Source organism: Anopheles darlingi, chromosome X, assembly GCF_943734745.1.
Source record: "Anopheles darlingi chromosome X, idAnoDarlMG_H_01, whole genome shotgun sequence".
Lineage (NCBI taxonomy): Eukaryota > Metazoa > Arthropoda > Insecta > Diptera > Culicidae > Anopheles > Anopheles darlingi.
In genome coordinates, this window is record NC_064873.1 from 11,585,391 (window position 1) to 11,604,246 (window position 18,856).

Consider the following 18,856-nt stretch of genomic DNA (forward strand, 5'->3'; position numbering starts at 1 on the left):
GGGGGGGGAGAAGAGCTTCGAGCAGGCACTGAAGGATGCGCTTAACTTTCGAACAAAGATGCTCCGTTGCCAGCCCGTACGCCATACGTGAATGGTGCCGGTGGTGTGCCGAAGGAAATCGCCGGTCGTGAGTGGAGTGCGGAGACGATAGAGGACGTCAATGCGACTACAGCGGTGCTTGCCCTGAAGCATGGACCGAAAATTGTCATCGAAAACTCCTTCCGTAATGGGTAAGTGGCGTCGGCGCCAAGGAAGTGCGAACAGGGTTTTTACATACAAAGGATAACAATGATCTCTACCCCGTAATGAATGATAACAATGATCTCTAACCCGTAGCACGCCACCGGCTATCACATCACCGCAGCGCGGGAGACCGATCGGCTACGGCCCTGATCGTCAATGAGGGGTCCCCTCTGCTGATCGGGAATGGTAGCAGCTGCTGCTCGTCATCCGACGAACGGATCCACAATGAATTGCTGCGGCATGCACTGACGCATCCGCCGCAGCATCCGCAGCATCGTGATCGTGACGCAGTTACTGCCCAAGCAACCATAGGCAGCCTTCAGTTCTCATGTGGAGAACAATAAATCCCCCTGAAGGCTCCAACAGTTCTGCTGCTGACAACAATCAGAACACCAAATCCCCTCAAAGGCTCAAACAGTTCTCCTATGAGAACACGAAATCCCCTCAAAGGCTCAAACAGTTCTCTTATGAGAACACTAAATCCCCTCGAAGGCTCAAACAGTTCTCTTATGAGAACACTAAATCCCCTCGAAGGCTCAAACAGTTCTACTATGAGAACACCAAATCCCCTTAAAAGCTCAAACAGTTCTTGACGATACCAGCAGAGGTCGCAATCGATCGTTGCGATCGGTTTGACGTTTCAATTTCACGAAAATTCCTGAAACAACAACAACGTCGGTTGCATCTGCGCTTGTTAAAACAAGTGAAAAAACGTTTAAATTAGTGAAAAAGTGTAGTGTAAAATAAGTGAAACAGTAGTGTACCATCGTAGTAAGCTGAGGTAAGTGTAGTTCACCGAAAATACGTGTTTGTTTTTTGTCCGCCGCAGCATCCGCAGCATCGTGATCGTGACGCAGTTACTGATATTATGAAGGAACACCGGATGATAAGAAAGGCTATGGGATGAGGTAAGTACGCCGGTACCGGATCGTATCAATCCACGGTGACACTAACACGGATTCTCCCTTCCCCACAGGATGCCCATAATTCCATATTAAACTTTGACGAGAATGTGTCGTGTCGTGCCGAGTTGCCAAGTACTGTAACCTGCATCTGCCGACCTTTCTGCGCTCGGTGACCCGTACGGGGGGGGGGGGGGGGGGGGGGGACCCGTACGGGAATCGGGAATGGTAGCAGCTGCTGCTCGTCATCCGACGAACGGATCCACAAAGAATTGCTGCGGCATGCACTGACGCATCATCCGCTCCATCACCACCACCATTCTAATCAGCATCACAGTGAGGTTCAGCAACGGTACCTCATCGGATGCTGCTTACGAAAACAGCGAGTAAAGGTAAGTCTTTATACCGGTGATCTGCTTCATTCTCATTCTCTTTCCCCCTTTCTCTTTTTGACAGCCTCCATCCACATCATGCATCGGCCAAGGATATGTGCTCTCCTCCCCAGCCTCGTTGAACGGTTCGTTAAAGCGATCAGAACTGAACGATTCGTACAGTGGGACCCCGACCGATTACCATCATCACCATCACCACCGTAATCGACAGCAACTCGTTGCATCACCGGATTAACGGACAATGCGGATAGCAAACGGTGCCGGCACTCCTCGACCCTACCATCCGCACAACCTCGGCACGGAGTACGGTGGCCAAGCACCACTGTCACTGCCAGGTACGGGTACCACGGTGACCCCATACTAATACCAAAGCCCGCTCCGGAAAGGGGCGCACGGCATCGCGGAGATAAGAGGGTGATTTTTATGGGTAAATTAGTGTAATTTATTTATAATTTAAAAAAATCATAATTTTTTCAAATAAAATTTGGTGTTATACATATATTTGTAGAAAATAAATATATATATCACATGTACACAATATATACCGTGCCTGCGCACCCTGCGGACAAAATGTGAACTATTTTGGGGGATTCAGCATTCTCATCAGACGTTCTGATGGGCATGCTGAATCCCCCAATTTTGTATGGAGAAATTGCTGCAAATTTTGGGGGATTCAGAATGCTGATGAGACCAGAGTTCTGATCAGAATTCTGAGTTCTGATCAGAATTCTGAATCCCCCAAAATTTGTTCTCCATGGTTGCTTGGGATTGATCTTAAATAGAGAGATGAATCATTTAAACATTCGAAAAAGAGTGAAATCAGGTACTTTCCCTGATAAAACCACCAAACTTGCCCATATCTTCTTTTTCTTCTTCTTGAAACTCACGTGGTTTTGTTGATAAAAAGCGCCCTGCTACCAATGCCAAACAAATTCAAAATGGTGACCTGTCAAAGCGGTTAAGAAGCTACCTGTCTTTTTAAAGTACCTTGGGTACCGGTAAACAGGAGTAAACAAACACAACATGACAGGATAGGCGGCTGCTTGCGGGCCAAAGTACGAGACGTCAGTTAAGCAGCGTCTACATCAAGGTACTTTAAAAAGACAGGTAGCATCTTAACCGCTTTGACAGGTCACCATTTTGAATTTGTTTGACATTCATAGGAGGGCGCTTTTATAAACAAAACCACGTGAGTTTCAAGAAGAAGAAGAAGAAGATGTGGGCAAGTTTGGTGGTTTTATCAGGGAAAGTACTTGATTTCACTCTTTTTCGAATGTTTAAATGATTCATCTCTCGATTTAAGATCATTCGAGCGACCGAGTTGTGTTTTACAGCGAGTGAGCACGGTCCAGGAACGCTAGCTAGCTCTTGTTCTAGGCCGGGTGGCAAGACCTACGGACCGATACCATATTGAAACTATTGAAAGAATTTTGGGAATATTTGCATAAACTTCAACTTTCGTGCCACTTTTCGTGAATTTGAACTGTCGTAATACCACGGAAAAGCGAAAACAGCTCCGAAAAGAGCGTTCCCGAAGTAAACATCCCACCATCCCGTGAATGTCAAACTCTGAAGTTTTTTCTAAAATAAAATCGGTGCGACCTCCGGCAGCACCGCAAGGCTGCACACGCAGAACTTAAGCGCAGTCTTTAAAAAATGATAGGAAATGAGCAGTCCGGCGGTTTCTGGATAGGGATGGCATTGCGTGATAAGAAGAGGTGTGGAAAGCAAGAGGGCGAGCTAGGCAGAGCCTAGGTGGAGAGTAGGGCCTATGCAAAGCCCCACAAAGGGGACTTAAAGGCTCTTATGGGCCTCTAGAAGCCGCCAGGTGGAGGTAATGCCAGGTTAGGAGGGAGGCCTCGAGCGACAACCGTTTTCCTTGTTCTAGTTTAAGTAACAAATGATCTGATTTAGAATAACAAATCGAAGATGTTGCTGGCAACAACCACCATGGTAATCAATTTTGTGAACGCAGTGCCGTCTACGAAGCATTTAAGATCGGAAGGTCTGTCGCATATATGCAGCTTTAGCATCCTGATCGATCGATGTAATCTTTCAGCGTTCAAGGCGTGCAGCGTGCCCTGCTGTGCTGTGGTCAAGCCGTGATAGTAAACTACGTGGTTTTGATTCATGGCATGTGCGATCGCTGCTACCTGCAGCATTGCAAGGTGTGACTGCCTCGAAAAGAACATTTCAGTTAGTGCGTTCCTTGCAAGATCACATACACCACCGCGATTTGCTCCCGATCGCGGCCTTGTCGTAGGCCTAAAGGCGGGCCGGCGCTTTTGTGGTGCTTTTCTCCGCCGCCACTGATGCTGCCGCTGCCGATAGTAATTGCACCTGAGCAGCATGCAGCACGGCCCTTCCTATCGCGGCGACAAGCACGGCAAATTGCGTTGCACGCATCTCTTTGTGGGAGGGAACAGCGTGGAGCGCGAGTTGATGATCGAACTTATTTGTCTGAAAGAGCGCAAAGTGCAAAACAATTGATACGGTGTGCATTGCACTCCCAGTTTTGCATACATTTATTGATAGCCATACTTATTGATTTCAAGTTGGTGAAGTTGTGCATCGTGTTATTGTGCGTTTAAAGTGCTCCGCAACAAAGTTCGCTTCCCATCGCATCGACGAAATACATCCACATCGGTAGGTAAGTATAATTCTCCCAATCAATAAAAGCCATGCATTAATCGTTCTCCTTGATATTCCAGCACCACGAACAGACTTGCAACATCGAACACTACTACCACACACATACCCGACTACGAACTTGACCAAGGAAACAGCTGGAGTTCCCAGCACCCCAGCACTGAGCGAGAGGGAGAAAGGGAGAACAGAACACAGAGAGAAACAGAGGGGAGTGTAAGAGAGATAGAGATCCCCAATACCTCGGTAGAAGATCAGTACCACCAAGAACGATCGAAGACGAGAGAGGAGAGAGAGCGCGAGAACTGCGCATGTCCAATTTTTTTGCTCTCCAGAAACCGACCAATCCTGAGCAAGCTCTAATTGGAATTCCCAAGTAACCAAAATTTCCGCTCTTGTGAGAAGTTGTGAACCTCACTTTCCTTGGTGAGAAGGCTCGCCCTTGTGAGAATTTGTGAACACCACTTTCCTTGGCGAGGTGGCTCTATAGCGGCCCTAAAAGGGTGCCACTATGCAGCCCTATAGTGAGCACATTTCTCACTATGGGGAAAAATCTCAGTATCCCCATAGTGAATGGTCGGGTGGGTCTCCTTGATATTCCAGCACCACGAACAGACTTGCAACATTGAACACTACTACCACACACATACCCGACTACGAACTTGACCAAGAAAACAGCTGGAGTTCCCAGCAGCACCCCAGCACTGAGCGAGAGGGAGAAAGGGAGAACAGAACACAGAGAGAAACAGAGGGGAGTGTAAGAGAGATAGAGATCCCCAATACCTCGGTAGAAGATCAGTACCACCAAGAACGATCGAAGACGAGAGAGGAGAGAGAGCGCGAGAACTGCGCATGTCCAATTTTTTTGCTCTCCAGAAACCGACCAATCCTGAGCAAGCTCTAATTGGAATTCCCAAGTAACCAAAATTTCCGCTCTTGTGAGAAGTTGTGAACACCACTTTCCTTCGTGAGAAGGCTCGCCCTTGTGAGAATTTGTGAACACCACTTTCCTTGGCGAGGTGGCTCTATAGCGGCCCTAAAAGGGTGCCACTATGCAGCCCTATAGTGAGCACATTTCTCACTATGGGGAAAAATCTCAGTATCCCCATAGTGAATGGTCGGGTGGGCAACTCTACTAAAAAGTCAACCTACCAAATGCGCCAGAAAGAGAAAGACCAAACTTTGAAAGAACGGCACAACAATAGCTCACGACAGGCGAATTTAAAGTAGAGGCGAAGATTTTTGAAAACTCAAATTCAAATCCAACGGGCACGCAGCAACATACACGACGTGTAAATTATGATTCTTTTGAAAAATACCCACTATTAACAACTGCTATCACGTGAGTGTTGTTTTGTTCACGGGATTAAGACTTCAAAACATAAATTAAGGTATTATCAGAGGGATGAGGAGGCATTTTATGCAATAGACTTTTGTTTATCATTTCAGAAGTGTTTTCCAATCCCTCCCCGTCCTTCTAAGTATCCTTATTTTCGTTTTAAAGTTTTCCTCACCGTCAACCAAAGCTCTTGTAGAACGGTGTTGCGCTTCAGCATCGAGTATAGCGGAGCTAGCAGCTGCTGGTTGGACGCAGTGTTCCAGCTTAAGCGCATGCTCCCATCGCTTTTCCATTTTGTCGGAATACAATGAATAGAGTTGAAATTATTACAATTAATTCCATGAGAAACGCTCCACATGATCATCGTTGCGCATGCTTTGTTTACCAACAAAGCGACCATGCTGTGAAAGAACGGCAGAGCGTAATATGATTATCTCTCTCACTCCAGTGGTTTAAGCATGCGCTATGTTGTTCATACATTTAGTACGTTTGGGACGAAACAGCTGATCGATAAGTGAGCCCTTTCTCTTTCTTTTCTAGCTACATCTCTTTCTGTCATGTTGAATTTTATCGTTTTAGGAACGTATACAAGGGTGGGTTGAAAAGTCGGCGATAATTAAAATGAACTTTCGCCCGAAAAAAACGATAAAAAGTTCACGGGGGCTATTCTTCCGTTTTGCCGACGGGAATAGGCACCTAAATTTACGCATAAATTTACGCTCCGTCTGGCAGGGCCTAAACACCTTCGAACTGAATCGCTTAATCCACAATCGTAAACGCCATTTAATCAATTTAGCCTTGTTGGCCACGTTCGCCGGTGATTTTCATTGAACTCACTACAACTCAGTTTTCCTGTGTCGTGTCACGCGAGTATTTCTAACACCATCCTTCTGCATCCTTCTAATCCCAACAGCAACAGTGCGTGTGTTCGCTTGTGCGTATATATACAAATGGCCGAAAGGAATACGGTTGCGGCTGCTATCGCCAGTCAGGGAGACCTCGTGCGGAAGCTAAAATCCAGCACGCCACAAGACAAGCCAAAGGTAAGGGTAGCTCGATGCGATAGCGATTTGAAATTCCTTGCACCTCAAATATGTATAAAAAATCACGATTTATGATAGTTTCATGGCTGTGTATATTGCTGACATAGGGTGTCATTCCTAAAGTGACAAGTATCTTCTAACGCGTGTGTTTTGCCATCAACAAAGCGTGCAGAAGAAAGTTACCTCTTCTAATTTGTCCCGGCTGCACTGCCTGAAGGTAAATCGGCTAGTGCTTTGCTTTGTTTTTTCCGCTATTTTCACCAATCAACCAATTCGATTGCAATTTTCAGCCATACTTATGCGAGAGACTTGCCTTACACCCTACATACCACTGTATAATAGCGCTTTTGCATCTCTTTCATTTTCTGCTGGAAGGCAATTCGGGCCGGCTCTTGCCTCTTGCTTCTTACTTCCAGTGAAAGTGAATGGTTTTATTGATCTTTTGTACGATCCGTAAAAAACATCGCAATGCAAATACAAAATAAGTTTGTGACTGCCTTGCTGTTTATGCAACGCGTCCGACAGCACGCTGTACGGAGTATTATAATATCGAAGCCACAAATCTACTACCGGAGATTGTTTGGAAAAAATGCAGCATATGATGCATGCGGTGGGCCACCGATATATGAAAGTCGTCTGTTATACGCAAAGGTCTGAGATCCAGAAAAAGGGATACTACTATAAAATTGAAATATAGGAGCCCCTATTGATCGATTATATTTCATATACTTCCGTCTGGCTAATGGTTTGACTTGATAATTCCACAGATCAACGCTGAGGTGCAGAAACTGCTAGCCCTCAAGGAGCAGCTTAAGCAAATGGAGCTATCGTCTGGAAATGAATGTGAAGCAACACTGGCTCGTGAAGTGGTTAGTGCTGAACCGGTATCGGCGAACCGTAATCTAGCACTGAAAACAGCTAAAGGTACTCGTGATTATGGCCCAGAAGCGATGACGTTGCGGCAGCGCGTACTCGATCATGTAGTAACGGTTTTCCGGCGGCACGGAGCCGAAACGATCGATACACCAGTATTTGAGCTGAAAGAGGTATTGACGGGCAAGTACGGCGATGATTCAAAATTGATATATGATCTGAAGGATCAGGGAGGCGAGCTGCTGGCTCTGCGGTACGATCTCACGGTCCCGTTTGCCCGTTATGTTGGCATGGGTAACGTGTTCAACATAAAGCGCTATCACATAGCGAAGGTATACCGAAGGGATAATCCGCAGATAACGCGAGGACGTTACCGTGAGTTCTACCAATGCGATTTTGATATCGCCGGCACTTACGATCCCATGCTGCCGGACGCGGAGTGTGTGAAGGTGGTCGCCGAAATATTAAGCGAGTTGAACATAGGTGAGTTTACAGTGAAGCTCAACCATCGGAAGTTGCTAGATGGGATGTTCGAGGCGTGTGGCGTGCCAGTAGAAAAGTTTCGTACCGCCTGCTCATCGGTTGACAAGCTGGACAAGACACCGTGGGATGAAGTACGGCAGGAGATGATTCACGAGAAGGGTTTGTCAGAAGCGACCGTAGATCGTATTGGGGAGTACGTGACGCTGAGCGGCGGAATCGAATTGGTGGACCGATTATCAGAGGACCAGCATTTAAAGGGTATAGCGAGTGCCATGGAGGGATTGGCCGATATGCGTCTATTGCTACAATACTGCGAAATTTTTGAGATTGGGCACCTTATTGCGTTTGATCTAAGTTTGGCCCGCGGTTTAGACTACTATACTGGAGTAATTTATGAGGCGGTTTTGGGCGGTTCCAATACGGACGATGATGTTGCGGTCGGTTCTGTTGCGGGTGGTGGCCGATACGATAATTTGGTAGGAATGTTCAACCCCAAGCGAAAGCAGGTACCTTGCGTCGGTGTTTCAATTGGCGTTGAGCGGATTTTCTCTATACTCGAAGCCAAGTCGACGGGCCGAAGTCGTACTAACGAAACTGATATTTACGTGGCTTCTGCGCACAAGGGACTGCACCTAAAGCGGCTAGAAATACTTAACAAGCTGTGGAGTGCTGGACTGAAGGTATTTAGCATGGTTTAGCAGTCTCGTGATGCTAATTTCCATTATTCTGAAGCCTTATCATCCTCTTTCTTCTTTTGTTTCAGGCAGAGCACTCGTATAAACTGAATCCAAAATTGCTAGCCCAGCTACAGCATTGCGAAGAGTATCAGATCCCATATGCCATCATTTTAGGCGATGGTGAATTGTCTCGCGGTGTCGTGAAGCTTCGTGAAATCGCCACTCGGAAAGAGGAAGAACTGCCGCTTGAATCCTTAACTGAACAAATTCGTGCTAAGCTCCAGATACGTAACCCTAGTTCTGCTCAATAGCATGTATCAAATTACATTCGCACACTCAAACTATATAAACCTCTACACTATCAATTGAATTGGGTTTGTTTAGCTGATCATTCAAACATAAGGCAAATGCAATTGTAAAAAATTGTTAATGGTTTCTGTTGCAGCAATTATACGAAACGATATCTTATTGCTATATTTTTATTTTTAGATTTCTTATTACTAAAGGTACTCATGAAAAAAACATTTGGCTGCATACCGCTTGTTTGTCATTACATAACACAAGGCCCTGCTACACGGAGCGTAAACCAAGGTACTTTAAAAAGACAGGTAGCTTTATCCAGAACAAATCCCCGATTTTATTTAAGAAAAAACTTCAGAGTTTGACATTCACGGGATGGTGGGATGTTTACTTCGGGAACGCTCTTTTCGGAGGTGTTTTCGCTTTTCTGTGGTATTACGACAGTTCAAATTCACGAAAAGTGGCACGAAAGTTGAAGTTTATGCAAATATTCTCAAAATTCTTCCTAGTGTTTCAATATGGTATCGGTCCGTAGGTCTTGCCACCCGGCCTAGAACAAGAGCTAGCTAGCGTTCCTGGACCGTGCTCACTCGCTGTAAAACATAACTCGGTTGCTCGATTGATCTTAAGTAGAGAGATGAATCATTTAAACATCCGAAAAAGAGTGAAATCAGGTACTTTCCTTGATAAAACCACCAAACTTGCCCATATCTTCTTCTTCTTCTTCTTGAAACTCACGTGGTTTTGTTTATAAAAGCGCCCTCCTATGAATGTCAAACAAATTCAAAATGGTGACCTGTCAAAGTGGTTAAGAAGCTACCTGTCTTTTTAAAGTACCTTGCCTTCGCTTCAATTTGTTTGACATTCATAGCAGGGCGCTTTTATCAACAAAACCACGTGAGTTTCAAGAAGAAGAAGAAGAAGAAGATATGGGCAAGTTTGGTGGTTTTATCAGGGAAAGTACCTGATTTCACTCTTTTTCGAATGTTTAAATGATTCATCTCTCTATTTAAGATCAATCGAGCAACCGAGTTGTGTTTTACAGCGAGTGAGCACGGTCCAGGAACGCTAGCTAGCTCTTGTTCTAGGCCGGGTGGCAAAACCTACGGACCGATACCATATTGAAACTATTGAAAAAATTTTGGGAATATTTGCATAAACTTCAACTTTCGTGCCACTTTTCGTGAATTTTAACTGTCGTAATACCACGGAAAAGCGAAAACAGCTCCGAAAAGAGCGTTCCCGAAGTAAACATCCCACCATCCCGTGAATGTCAAACTCTGAAGTTTTTTCTTAAATAAAATCGGGGATTTGTTCTGGATAAAGCTACCTGTCTTTTTAAAGTACCTTGGTCCGTGGGGTGTGAAACCTAGCGTAAAAGCTGTTTGCAAACGGGAAGGCTCGCAATATGTTCTGTTTGTGGTTTACATCGATAGTGAGTGATCATTGCTAGTGTGCTCAATCGTTTTCTTCCCCAAAACGATTTTAATTTCCTCAACCCCGCCACGTAAACATATCGAAGCGTAAACGTAAATTAATTTGTAAACTTACGCGAAATTTTACGCTCCGTGTAGCAGGGCCTATATTTTTTTCTTAAAATATTATACTATGCAGTAAACGATTCATCATGCAGTTTAAAAATTGTAAAACTTGAACCTTTTCGTCAAATAAATCTGTATTTATTTACTCTATTTTTAAGAGACATAGAGGATAATAACATAAAGTAGTGCGAAAATGTTGGGAATATTTCACGACTTCCATTAGTATTGTATTACATCTGCCTATAACATAATGATAAAACCTGATTCTCTTGTAAGGTTCATGATTCATTACAATTATGAAACGTGAGACAGTGCAGGAGGTCACGTTACATAATATTTAGTATCTCCGGTAGCCATATGGCATAGAGGACAGTGGTAGCGGTGGTGGTGAATTATCCTTGTATACGAGTCGGCGTCGTTCGCCGAAATCCTCCAGATAATCACCGGAACGTGTATCCTCACGGGGTATCATGTATTGTTGCGTACGATAATAATTCGACGCCACGTACGGTTTGAATTCACGTAAATCATCGTAGATTGTAATCGGCACCGACTGGAGCGGAGTCAATGGAAACGAAGGTCGAGGCTCATAGTAATAAGATTGTCGTTGATAGGGTTGGTAAGTTGCGTGTGGATAGTAATCGTAGGTACCGTAAGACCTCGTGGTACCACGGCGTTGATCATTATGATCGCCTTGCATGTATCCATCTCGATAACCGTACGTGTTGCCTGGTGGAATATTTTACAGAGATAGAAAGGGCTTAGGCATCTCTCTACGGGTCATTAAACTATTAATGAAATTGTTTTTCCACTTACCACGATTAAGAGCCGCAGCTCTATGAATATTGTGGGTACCTTGAAAATCGCTTTCAGCCCGCTTATTATCATAATTATCACGCAGGTAATCTTTACGGTGTTCTTGGTTATAGAGCTTATCTAGATGATCGTTTCTAAAATTGTGTCGGTTATCGTACACCTGCTTGCCGCCTCTATCATCCGAATCCTCATAGTATGAACTTTTACTACCATTTTCATCTTTGTGGTACGTATTAGAGAAACCGGATTTGATGTACTTCCGGTTATGTGATTTGTCTGTTTCGAAGTTCTCACCGGATAGGTGCTTCATTTTATCGACGGCCGAGCCCTTACTTGCGTCGAGCAATCTATGTCCATCTAAATAATTGTCAAGTTGATGGAAGCGGACGGCATCCTTTGCTGAATTGATACTGCCTGCTTCGCCAAACGCCTCATCCTTGCGATTGTCACGCGTATTGCTAGCACTTTCGATACCACTACCTTTGATAGACGAAGTAGAGTCTGAGATTCTTAGCAGCATCTTCTGCTCAGCACTAGGGCCCGATGTAGGTGGTCGGTAGGCATGGTAAGGAAAATCGTCAGCATATGGCAAGCCAGCGACGTTGGGTAATAATGGCGAAAACACCATTGCTACGATCCATAAGGCACTTGCACTTTTGACCAACATGTTATGTCCAAAATGTATTCAAATGGCATACAAACACACAAATTTGTCTCGCTTACACTAACACTTACTACAAGTACTAATTGTCCAGCCCCAGTTCAAGGGTTGTTAGCTTCCGCACGACTTGCCGCAAGAAGAAATACTACCGTGTGGGAAGCATCCACTGCCTCTTAAATATATTTGTCTATGCCTTCTTTATTTGAAATTTTGGTTCTTTGGAGGCGGCATTTGTATGCGTGTTAATCTGATGCGCTTCATGCTTGTACTACTGTAAATTTGTCAAGCGCAACAAATCCGTTCATTGCTTCCTCCCACCGGCTTTGAAATTTCGTTCCAGATGGCAAAGAACTACTTACACTATGTTTTGAGACAGGCGGAGAGGAGAAAAAATAATAATACAAAACTCATCCCTTCCCTATAAAGTCTCGCAAACTAAATTCTATCAATGGCGAATGGCTCTTTTTCGAGATCACGAAGTCCCTGAAGCAAAAGGTAATGATTGTGCAGTTTACTTCGACGTTCTACAAATCATTCGATCGGGTTTTGAACCACATTAAGCACACCTTGAACCCTATTGTTAATTTCATTCGCTTCCTCTTTGCATTTCGCAGCAGGTTTTCAAGCTGAAAGCAACTGGGAGTTTTCTTGGAGCGATTGTTCGTTTGACGATTTTACGGTATCGTCTGTTAGGCGGTTTACAGTTCAGTGCTGTTTACGGAAGAAGAATCGAAATGTGCAGCAACGAATTTTCATTCAGATCATTGGTCATACTGAAGCCACCAGACAGTCTCGCAGGTCTTAGCAACGTTGGTTCGACTCCAAATGTGGGATTGTCGTCAAGTGAATCAATCTAGAAGGTCAATGATTCCAAGGGAGTTTTATTTTTGTTTGCTTTTTTGAGCCATTTATAGTAAAGCATGGAACAGTTCATATTTGGCCGCTAATTTTTAATCATTGCAGCGTGCCTAATGGTCACTTTGCCATTCTGTTTGTTTGTTTTGTTTTAATCATTGTAGTCTGTTTATTTAGTGGAAACTTTTTTGTCAAAATTGATCAACGCCTTCAAAAGTTATCGCCGATGGAACGTAAAGGGTGAAAAAAGGTATGTACAAACCTTTGGCTGTAAAAATTGTATTTGGCTGGAGAGAAAAACTGCGAAAGTCTTGAAATTGTGAAACTCAGCTCAAAATACTTTATGTAAACGTTACTACGGGACTTTTATCTTGATTCTAGTAAAATAAAACAGTCGAAAAAGTTAAACAGAAGTGTATCGAATGCCCGATTCTGCAGAAAAAAGTGAATCGAAAATCCTGGGATATCTCAGCGTGATTTCACTAAAAAAAACTCACGACAGTCGACATAACAGTTTGTCAAATATTTTTAAAAGAATTTTTAAGGTCATAAAAGCCAGAAAATAGCTAAATAGGACCCTAGAGCACAGCTTTATTGCCCAAATTCGAGTGTATTCGTGGAAGCTGTATGAGCAAGTGTTGACCGAATTCAAACCATGCATTTCGATGGACGGTGGAACACTCGTAAAAATGCATTTCGAAAAATACAGGGCAAAATAATTACTTTCTCAATCATAGAGGGAATAGTTTAGGAAAGGTTTGGTTTATTCACGGAGATAAATTTGCCCGTAAGATGACGATTTGGCATAAGATTTGACATTGTGACGACAGATCAAATGTTTTCACCATTGAGCCAACGTTCATTCGAAATTTGTGCAACAAAAGAGTGTCTACGGAGAAGGATTTTATCCTTCATTTGTCCACCAATAATCCTGCGTAATTTTGGCATGATTTAGATAGCTGTTTTTGCGTTAATGTTTTGTATTCAAATACATCGATTACATAGGGAAAGCTATCACTCCAACAAAATGACTGGATTTTCGTTCCATTGATTTCTATTGGACAATTATCACAAGGAAACTTAAATAGTATATCAGAAATGTATATGTATGTAAAGCCTACTTAAGGGGGGCTTTGGTTATTACGGTTCAAAAAAGGGCTTATATTTGATGATTTTTAGTCAACTTTGATTTTTCAAATTAATGTCATATTAAACTACAACTTTTCAAAATTTTTTGGATCTATTTTGGGGATGATTTGATCTAAACTACGTTCTTGACATCCAATCTAGAAAGACAAGTTTGCAAAAATGTACTTTTTGCGGTGCCCATCGTAACCACGTGCTGGGTCATCAGAAGTATTCAAATGAATATTCTTTTGTTAGATTATGAGTTTATCCAGGTAGCCCCGTCAAGTTTTAGTTAAATTTCCCATTATTCGATTTTCGGCAGATTTTTGAAGTTGAAAAAGTGATATTTTTTTCGATATTGGCTCAAAAAATTAGCTTTACATAATTAAAAAAATTGTCCAAAAAAAGGATCAACAATTTTAACAAAAACTTGACGAGGCTACCTGGCAAATAGTGTACAAATTATGTGTTGAAAATTTCAAATCAATCGGTCCAGTAGTTTTTATGCTACGATGGGCACCACCGACTTTGAAAACATGGGTTTTGGGAATCGTGATTCAAAGTCGCGAGATGCATTGAGCCTTGTATGAAACTCTGTTTTTCAAAAATCAATGTCTTTGTCAGTTTTGTTTCGATTGATCCCAAAATTTTACACAATACTCTTGAAAGGATAAGCACTCATAAAAAATTGTAAAAAGTAAATGCGAATAATTAAAATAAAATACCGAAGCCCCCCCCCCCCCCCTGAAATGAGGGTGATATGCAACAAGAGGGCAAATGATGTGTCCTACAGTACTTTTCAAACATTTTGGGTGATGTCAAAGAAAAAGTTAAAAAAAAAGTCATATAAAAAACTAATGAATAATTTGCATCAATATTTCTATTATATTTAATATTGAAAGCAATAAGAAAACCTTCAAAATGACACCTTTTTTTTGCGTCAATTTTTGGCTGAGATATTACCTATTTTGTGCGGCCAAGTATTAACTGTTCCATGCTTTAAGCTATAATGTTAAAGCAGCTAGACAGTTCATAGTTCATATCCGGCTACATTTACGATTAAAGCATTCAAAAGTGCAAAAAATTTATATATCTGTAATTGAATTATTGAACGATATCTTCCGATGATAAATTCGTAAACAAAATTATTTTACTAGAACGATTTCACGTTGGTCTACATCAGAGGTCTCAGACTCATATTAGCATCCGAGTTGCAGTGTAATGTAACACCTACCTATGCGGCCCTCCAGCATCACACACTAAAAAAGGGGTTTTTTATATAAAATTATATTTATCTTATATTTGGCGGACACGACCACGAACCGCACGAAATAGTATTGAGGGCCGCGAGTTTGAGACCGATGGTCTACGTAGTTTGGCATCAAACGGCATTCGCATTAATGGTAACCAGTAATAATCATTTCATTCATTTCGTTTCAAAGTTTATTTTATTCTCTTCACCTGTCTGTACCGAATTAAAGATATACAGCATTACTACAAGAGCTTGCGAATACGTTAATTAGTGATTTTGGGCCAAGTACAAAATATAGAAAAATGGAAAAGAAAGAAATTCACAATTTCCCGTGTCCAATAAAGGAAACACAGGCGTTGGTTTATCTTTTGATGTTTCTTTTACGTTGCAGCATTTTTTCGAATACCTTAATGTATGTTCTATCTGTATTCTGAATGTAATCAATCGCTTAGATTGACATATACTTCACCATCTGAGAGTCCTGCTACAGCAAGAGACAATCAAAACCAATTCAAAAATGACACCCTTGTAAAACGTTTGTAGTAACAAAATCTAAAACTATACTGACTTTGCCTGTCTTTTCCTTTGGATAACTCACATATTCGAATCTTCGTTTTTACGAACGCTGCATTGTATTAAACCCACAAAAATATTCCTTTCATCCATCAAATTTTGCTTTTTTTAACGTATGAGAACCGGCGGTTATATTTTGCTTGTGGTCGGCAATCTGAACGTTAGTGGGTTCATCCATGCAAATCGAACCAAATCAAAATGGACCGCAATGTTGTAACACGTCCATGAATTTGGTCTTTTTTTGCTTTGTTTAGTTTGTTCGAAATGTGAAATGAACGTCTATAGGGAGTTTTATAAAATTAGGTAGGCATGTTTAGGGGTATTATCGAGAAAAATCTATGATCAAGAAATCTAATCTTCGTCTTCCAAATTCTGTGAGACGAGAAATTCAGCCGCCTTGTATTCGTCGCGTTCACATGCTATGTATGCCTGAATGACGAGGTGTTCCGGATAGCCAAGCGCCTTCAACCGATCGATCGCATCCATATCGGAGGGAGTCAGACTGTTCACCATGGCAGCGGCAATGCTCTCCAATTCCTGTGCTTCTCTGTTATCCGGGGCCAACTCAGAATTTTCGTTGATCATTGCGAGAAACTCTTCCTGATTTTCACTGATGATGCGCATTAGGTTAGGGTTACTGTACTGAATTCGCTGCATCAGATACGGTAGCAGACTCGGGTCTTCCTGTAGTAGGCGTTTCATTTCGAAAAAGACTGGATTTCCGCGCAGGAAAGCGAGTGGTCTCTCGTTCCGCGCACCTCCAGCAGCGACTGCCATATCAGGTGCCTGCAATCCGGAAACACCTATCCCTGGTACACTGGCGGCTGGGGTTTCTGCGGATTGCTGTTCAAGCAAATCAACTGCCATGTCGGCTGCATTATCCATCAGATACTCGACCGCAGCCTCTCGATTGTTGCTGCATATTTCTAGCGCGACAATAACGCTAACTTCCGGGTATCCCATCTCTGTACATTCAAACAAAGAAATAATCAGTAAGGCATGAATACAAAGACTCATTGATGTTACCCCAACCATTTAATTACACAGGGGATTTACCTGATATCCTTCGGACATTTTCCATCCACTCGCGGGACATATTTTCGCGGTTGGGTTCATCGCCTGTAGCTGGCCTTTCGCCGGTTGATTGGGGATGGGGTTGATCTGTTTCTGTTTTCTGTTGATTAGGGCTGGGCGCAGAGGCAGAGACAGAGGTAGAAGCTGTTGATTTATTTGGACTGGAGACCTCATTAGCTACGTCTTTCGGTTTAGCCACAGCATCATTCGACTCAGGCTCTTTTTTATCAAGCTTTTCGTTTTCGTTGACTACTGTAATCAGATCTGTGTCAGATCGTTTGCTCGAACTAACTCCGGCTGTCTCTGCGTCGTTAGTGCAAACTGTTGACTTTTTGTTCATAACTACGACGAACTTTTTGTCGTCCAGATTGTACTGGCTGAGAGGATGTGAGTCTTCCATGACTTTGCCAAGATAGATCAACCACTGGCGTTCTACTGGATAAGCTTGACCGCTTTCGCTGAAAATTTTTTCCTTCAACATTCTTACGGTATCCTTCTCGACATCCACCTCAACGTGGAACGTCTGTTGCTTAAGAGTTTTCAGAGTTATCTTCATATTCGTATCTATAATTTTTTATGTTTTTTAGCTCACACTTCGCAGGGAACGGTTCTAAAGTAGAGCCTGATCCAATCAATAGCGGCGACAATAGCAACAGATAGGAATCTCGAATGGGATGCTGTGTACACACCAACTGTGGAAGTTGACGTTGTGACCATATCAGCGAGTGCTGTTCTCAGCAACTAACTCAGCACCGAAATCGTCAGCCGTTGGATTGATGTGATTTTGTTAAGGGTTTCTCTGCAACGGGAGAAACTATTTACCACTATTTGCGAATATACTATCAGCCGTACACACAGTGCAGCAAAAAGAACGAGTCTTTCGATGGTGACTCTAACGAGTAACGAATTGATAATTTTGTTCTGATTTGTGACCTACAAAGCCATGATGATTTTCATTATTACATTTGACGTGTGCCGCTTCCTGCCGAGTTGCCAAAACTCGAGCATGATTTGTGGCTTATTTCGAGCAAATGAAGTACCCATCAGCAAAATCAGAGCTCGAATTTAGTTTTGTCATGAATTTTTCGAGCAGCTTCAACTGGAAGAGCAACCCAAGGCAAGGTACTTTAAAAAGACAGGTAGCTTTATGCAGAACAAATCCCCGATCGTATTTTAGAAAAAACTTCAGAGTTTGACATTCATGGGATGGTGGGATGTTTACTTCGGGAACGCTCTTTTCGGAGCTGTTTTCGCTTTTCTGTGGTATTACGACAGTTCAAATTCACGAAAAGCCGTGGCCACACGGGGCGAAAACTCTAGCGCAAACGAAAAAATTAATAGCCGTGGCCACACGGAGCGAAAATTTGCGCGCAAATTTACAAATTAATGCCAAATCGTTTACGCTTCGATATGTTTACGTGGCCGGGTTGAGGAAATTAAAATCGTTTTGTGGAAGAAAAGGATTGAACACACTAGCAATGATCACTATCTATCAATGTAAACCACAAATAGAACATATTGCGAGCCCTTCCGTTTGCAAACAGCTTTTACTCTAGGTTTTACGCTCCACGGACCTATAATCGTTTGACAGCATGTAAACGGCAAGCGTAAATGTTTTGGCATTAATTTTTTCGTTTGCGCTAGAGTTTTCGCCCCGTGTGGCCACGGCTAATGCCAAAACTTTTGCGCTTCGATATGTTTACATGGCCGGGTTGAGGAAATTAAAATCGTTTTTTTGAAGAAAAGGATTGAATACACTAGCAATGATCACTCACTGTCGATGTAAACCACAAAAAGAACATATTGTGAGCCCTACCGTTTGCAAAAAGCTTTTACGCTAGGTTTTACGCTCCACGGACCAATAATCGTTTGACAGCATGTAAACGGCAAGCGTAAACGTTTTGGCATTAATTTTTTCGTTTGCGCTAGAGTTTTCGCCCCGTGTGGCCACGGCTAAAAGTGGCACGAAAGTTAAAGTTTATGCAAATATTCTCAAAATTCTTCCTAGTGTTACAATATGGTATCGGTCCGTAGGTCTTGCCACCCGGCCTAGAACAA

The 18,856-nt window shown here is 42.8% G+C and overlaps 3 protein-coding genes and 1 long non-coding RNA gene across 10 annotated transcripts; 2 read left to right on the plus strand and 2 right to left on the minus strand.

Annotated features, from left to right (window-relative positions):
• LOC125957180 (uncharacterized) lies at positions 1-1,330 on the plus strand. Its single transcript, XR_007469230.1, has 3 exons — positions 1-230; positions 337-1,151; positions 1,220-1,330. It is a non-coding gene; the product is annotated as an uncharacterized LOC125957180 (long non-coding RNA).
• A 4,886-nt stretch (positions 1,331-6,216) lies between these two features.
• LOC125950794 (histidine--tRNA ligase-like) lies at positions 6,217-14,629 on the plus strand. 6 transcript variants are annotated; one of them, XM_049679126.1, is made up of 6 exons: positions 6,635-6,782; positions 6,856-7,216; positions 7,333-8,601; positions 8,685-11,058; positions 12,257-12,411; positions 12,531-13,461. In XM_049679126.1, exons 2-4 carry the CDS (start codon positions 7,034-7,036, stop codon positions 8,907-8,909), a joined length of 1,677 nt encoding a protein of 558 aa, XP_049535083.1. In that variant the 5' UTR covers positions 6,635-6,782; positions 6,856-7,033; the 3' UTR covers positions 8,910-11,058; positions 12,257-12,411; positions 12,531-13,461. The 6 variants fall into 6 exon arrangements, with proteins under 6 accessions (XP_049535104.1, XP_049535099.1, XP_049535083.1 ...); XM_049679147.1 differs by lacking the exons at positions 6,635-6,782; positions 6,856-7,216 and adding exons at positions 6,217-6,339; positions 6,436-6,565 and having other exon boundaries at positions 8,685-12,411; positions 12,531-14,629; XM_049679109.1 differs by having other exon boundaries at positions 8,685-12,411; positions 12,531-14,629.
• On the minus strand, positions 10,777-11,883 carry LOC125959504 (uncharacterized). The gene is made up of 2 exons (XM_049692332.1): positions 11,256-11,883; positions 10,777-11,168 (listed from the first exon to the last, which is right to left on the minus strand). Exons 1-2 carry the CDS (start codon positions 11,881-11,883, stop codon positions 10,777-10,779), a joined length of 1,020 nt encoding a protein of 339 aa, XP_049548289.1.
• An 840-nt stretch (positions 14,630-15,469) lies between the features above and the next one.
• LOC125950830 (UV excision repair protein RAD23 homolog A) lies at positions 15,470-17,781 on the minus strand. 2 transcript variants are annotated; one of them, XM_049679169.1, is made up of 3 exons: positions 17,655-17,781; positions 16,781-17,597; positions 15,470-16,689 (listed from the first exon to the last, which is right to left on the minus strand). In XM_049679169.1, the coding sequence occupies exons 2-3, from the start codon at positions 17,352-17,354 to the stop codon at positions 16,076-16,078; spliced, it is 1,188 nt and encodes a 395-aa protein (XP_049535126.1). In that variant the 5' UTR covers positions 17,355-17,597; positions 17,655-17,781; the 3' UTR covers positions 15,470-16,075. The 2 variants fall into 2 exon arrangements, with proteins under 2 accessions (XP_049535126.1, XP_049535116.1); XM_049679159.1 differs by having other exon boundaries at positions 16,781-17,758.
• Between the last annotated feature and the right edge of the window lie 1,075 nt (positions 17,782-18,856).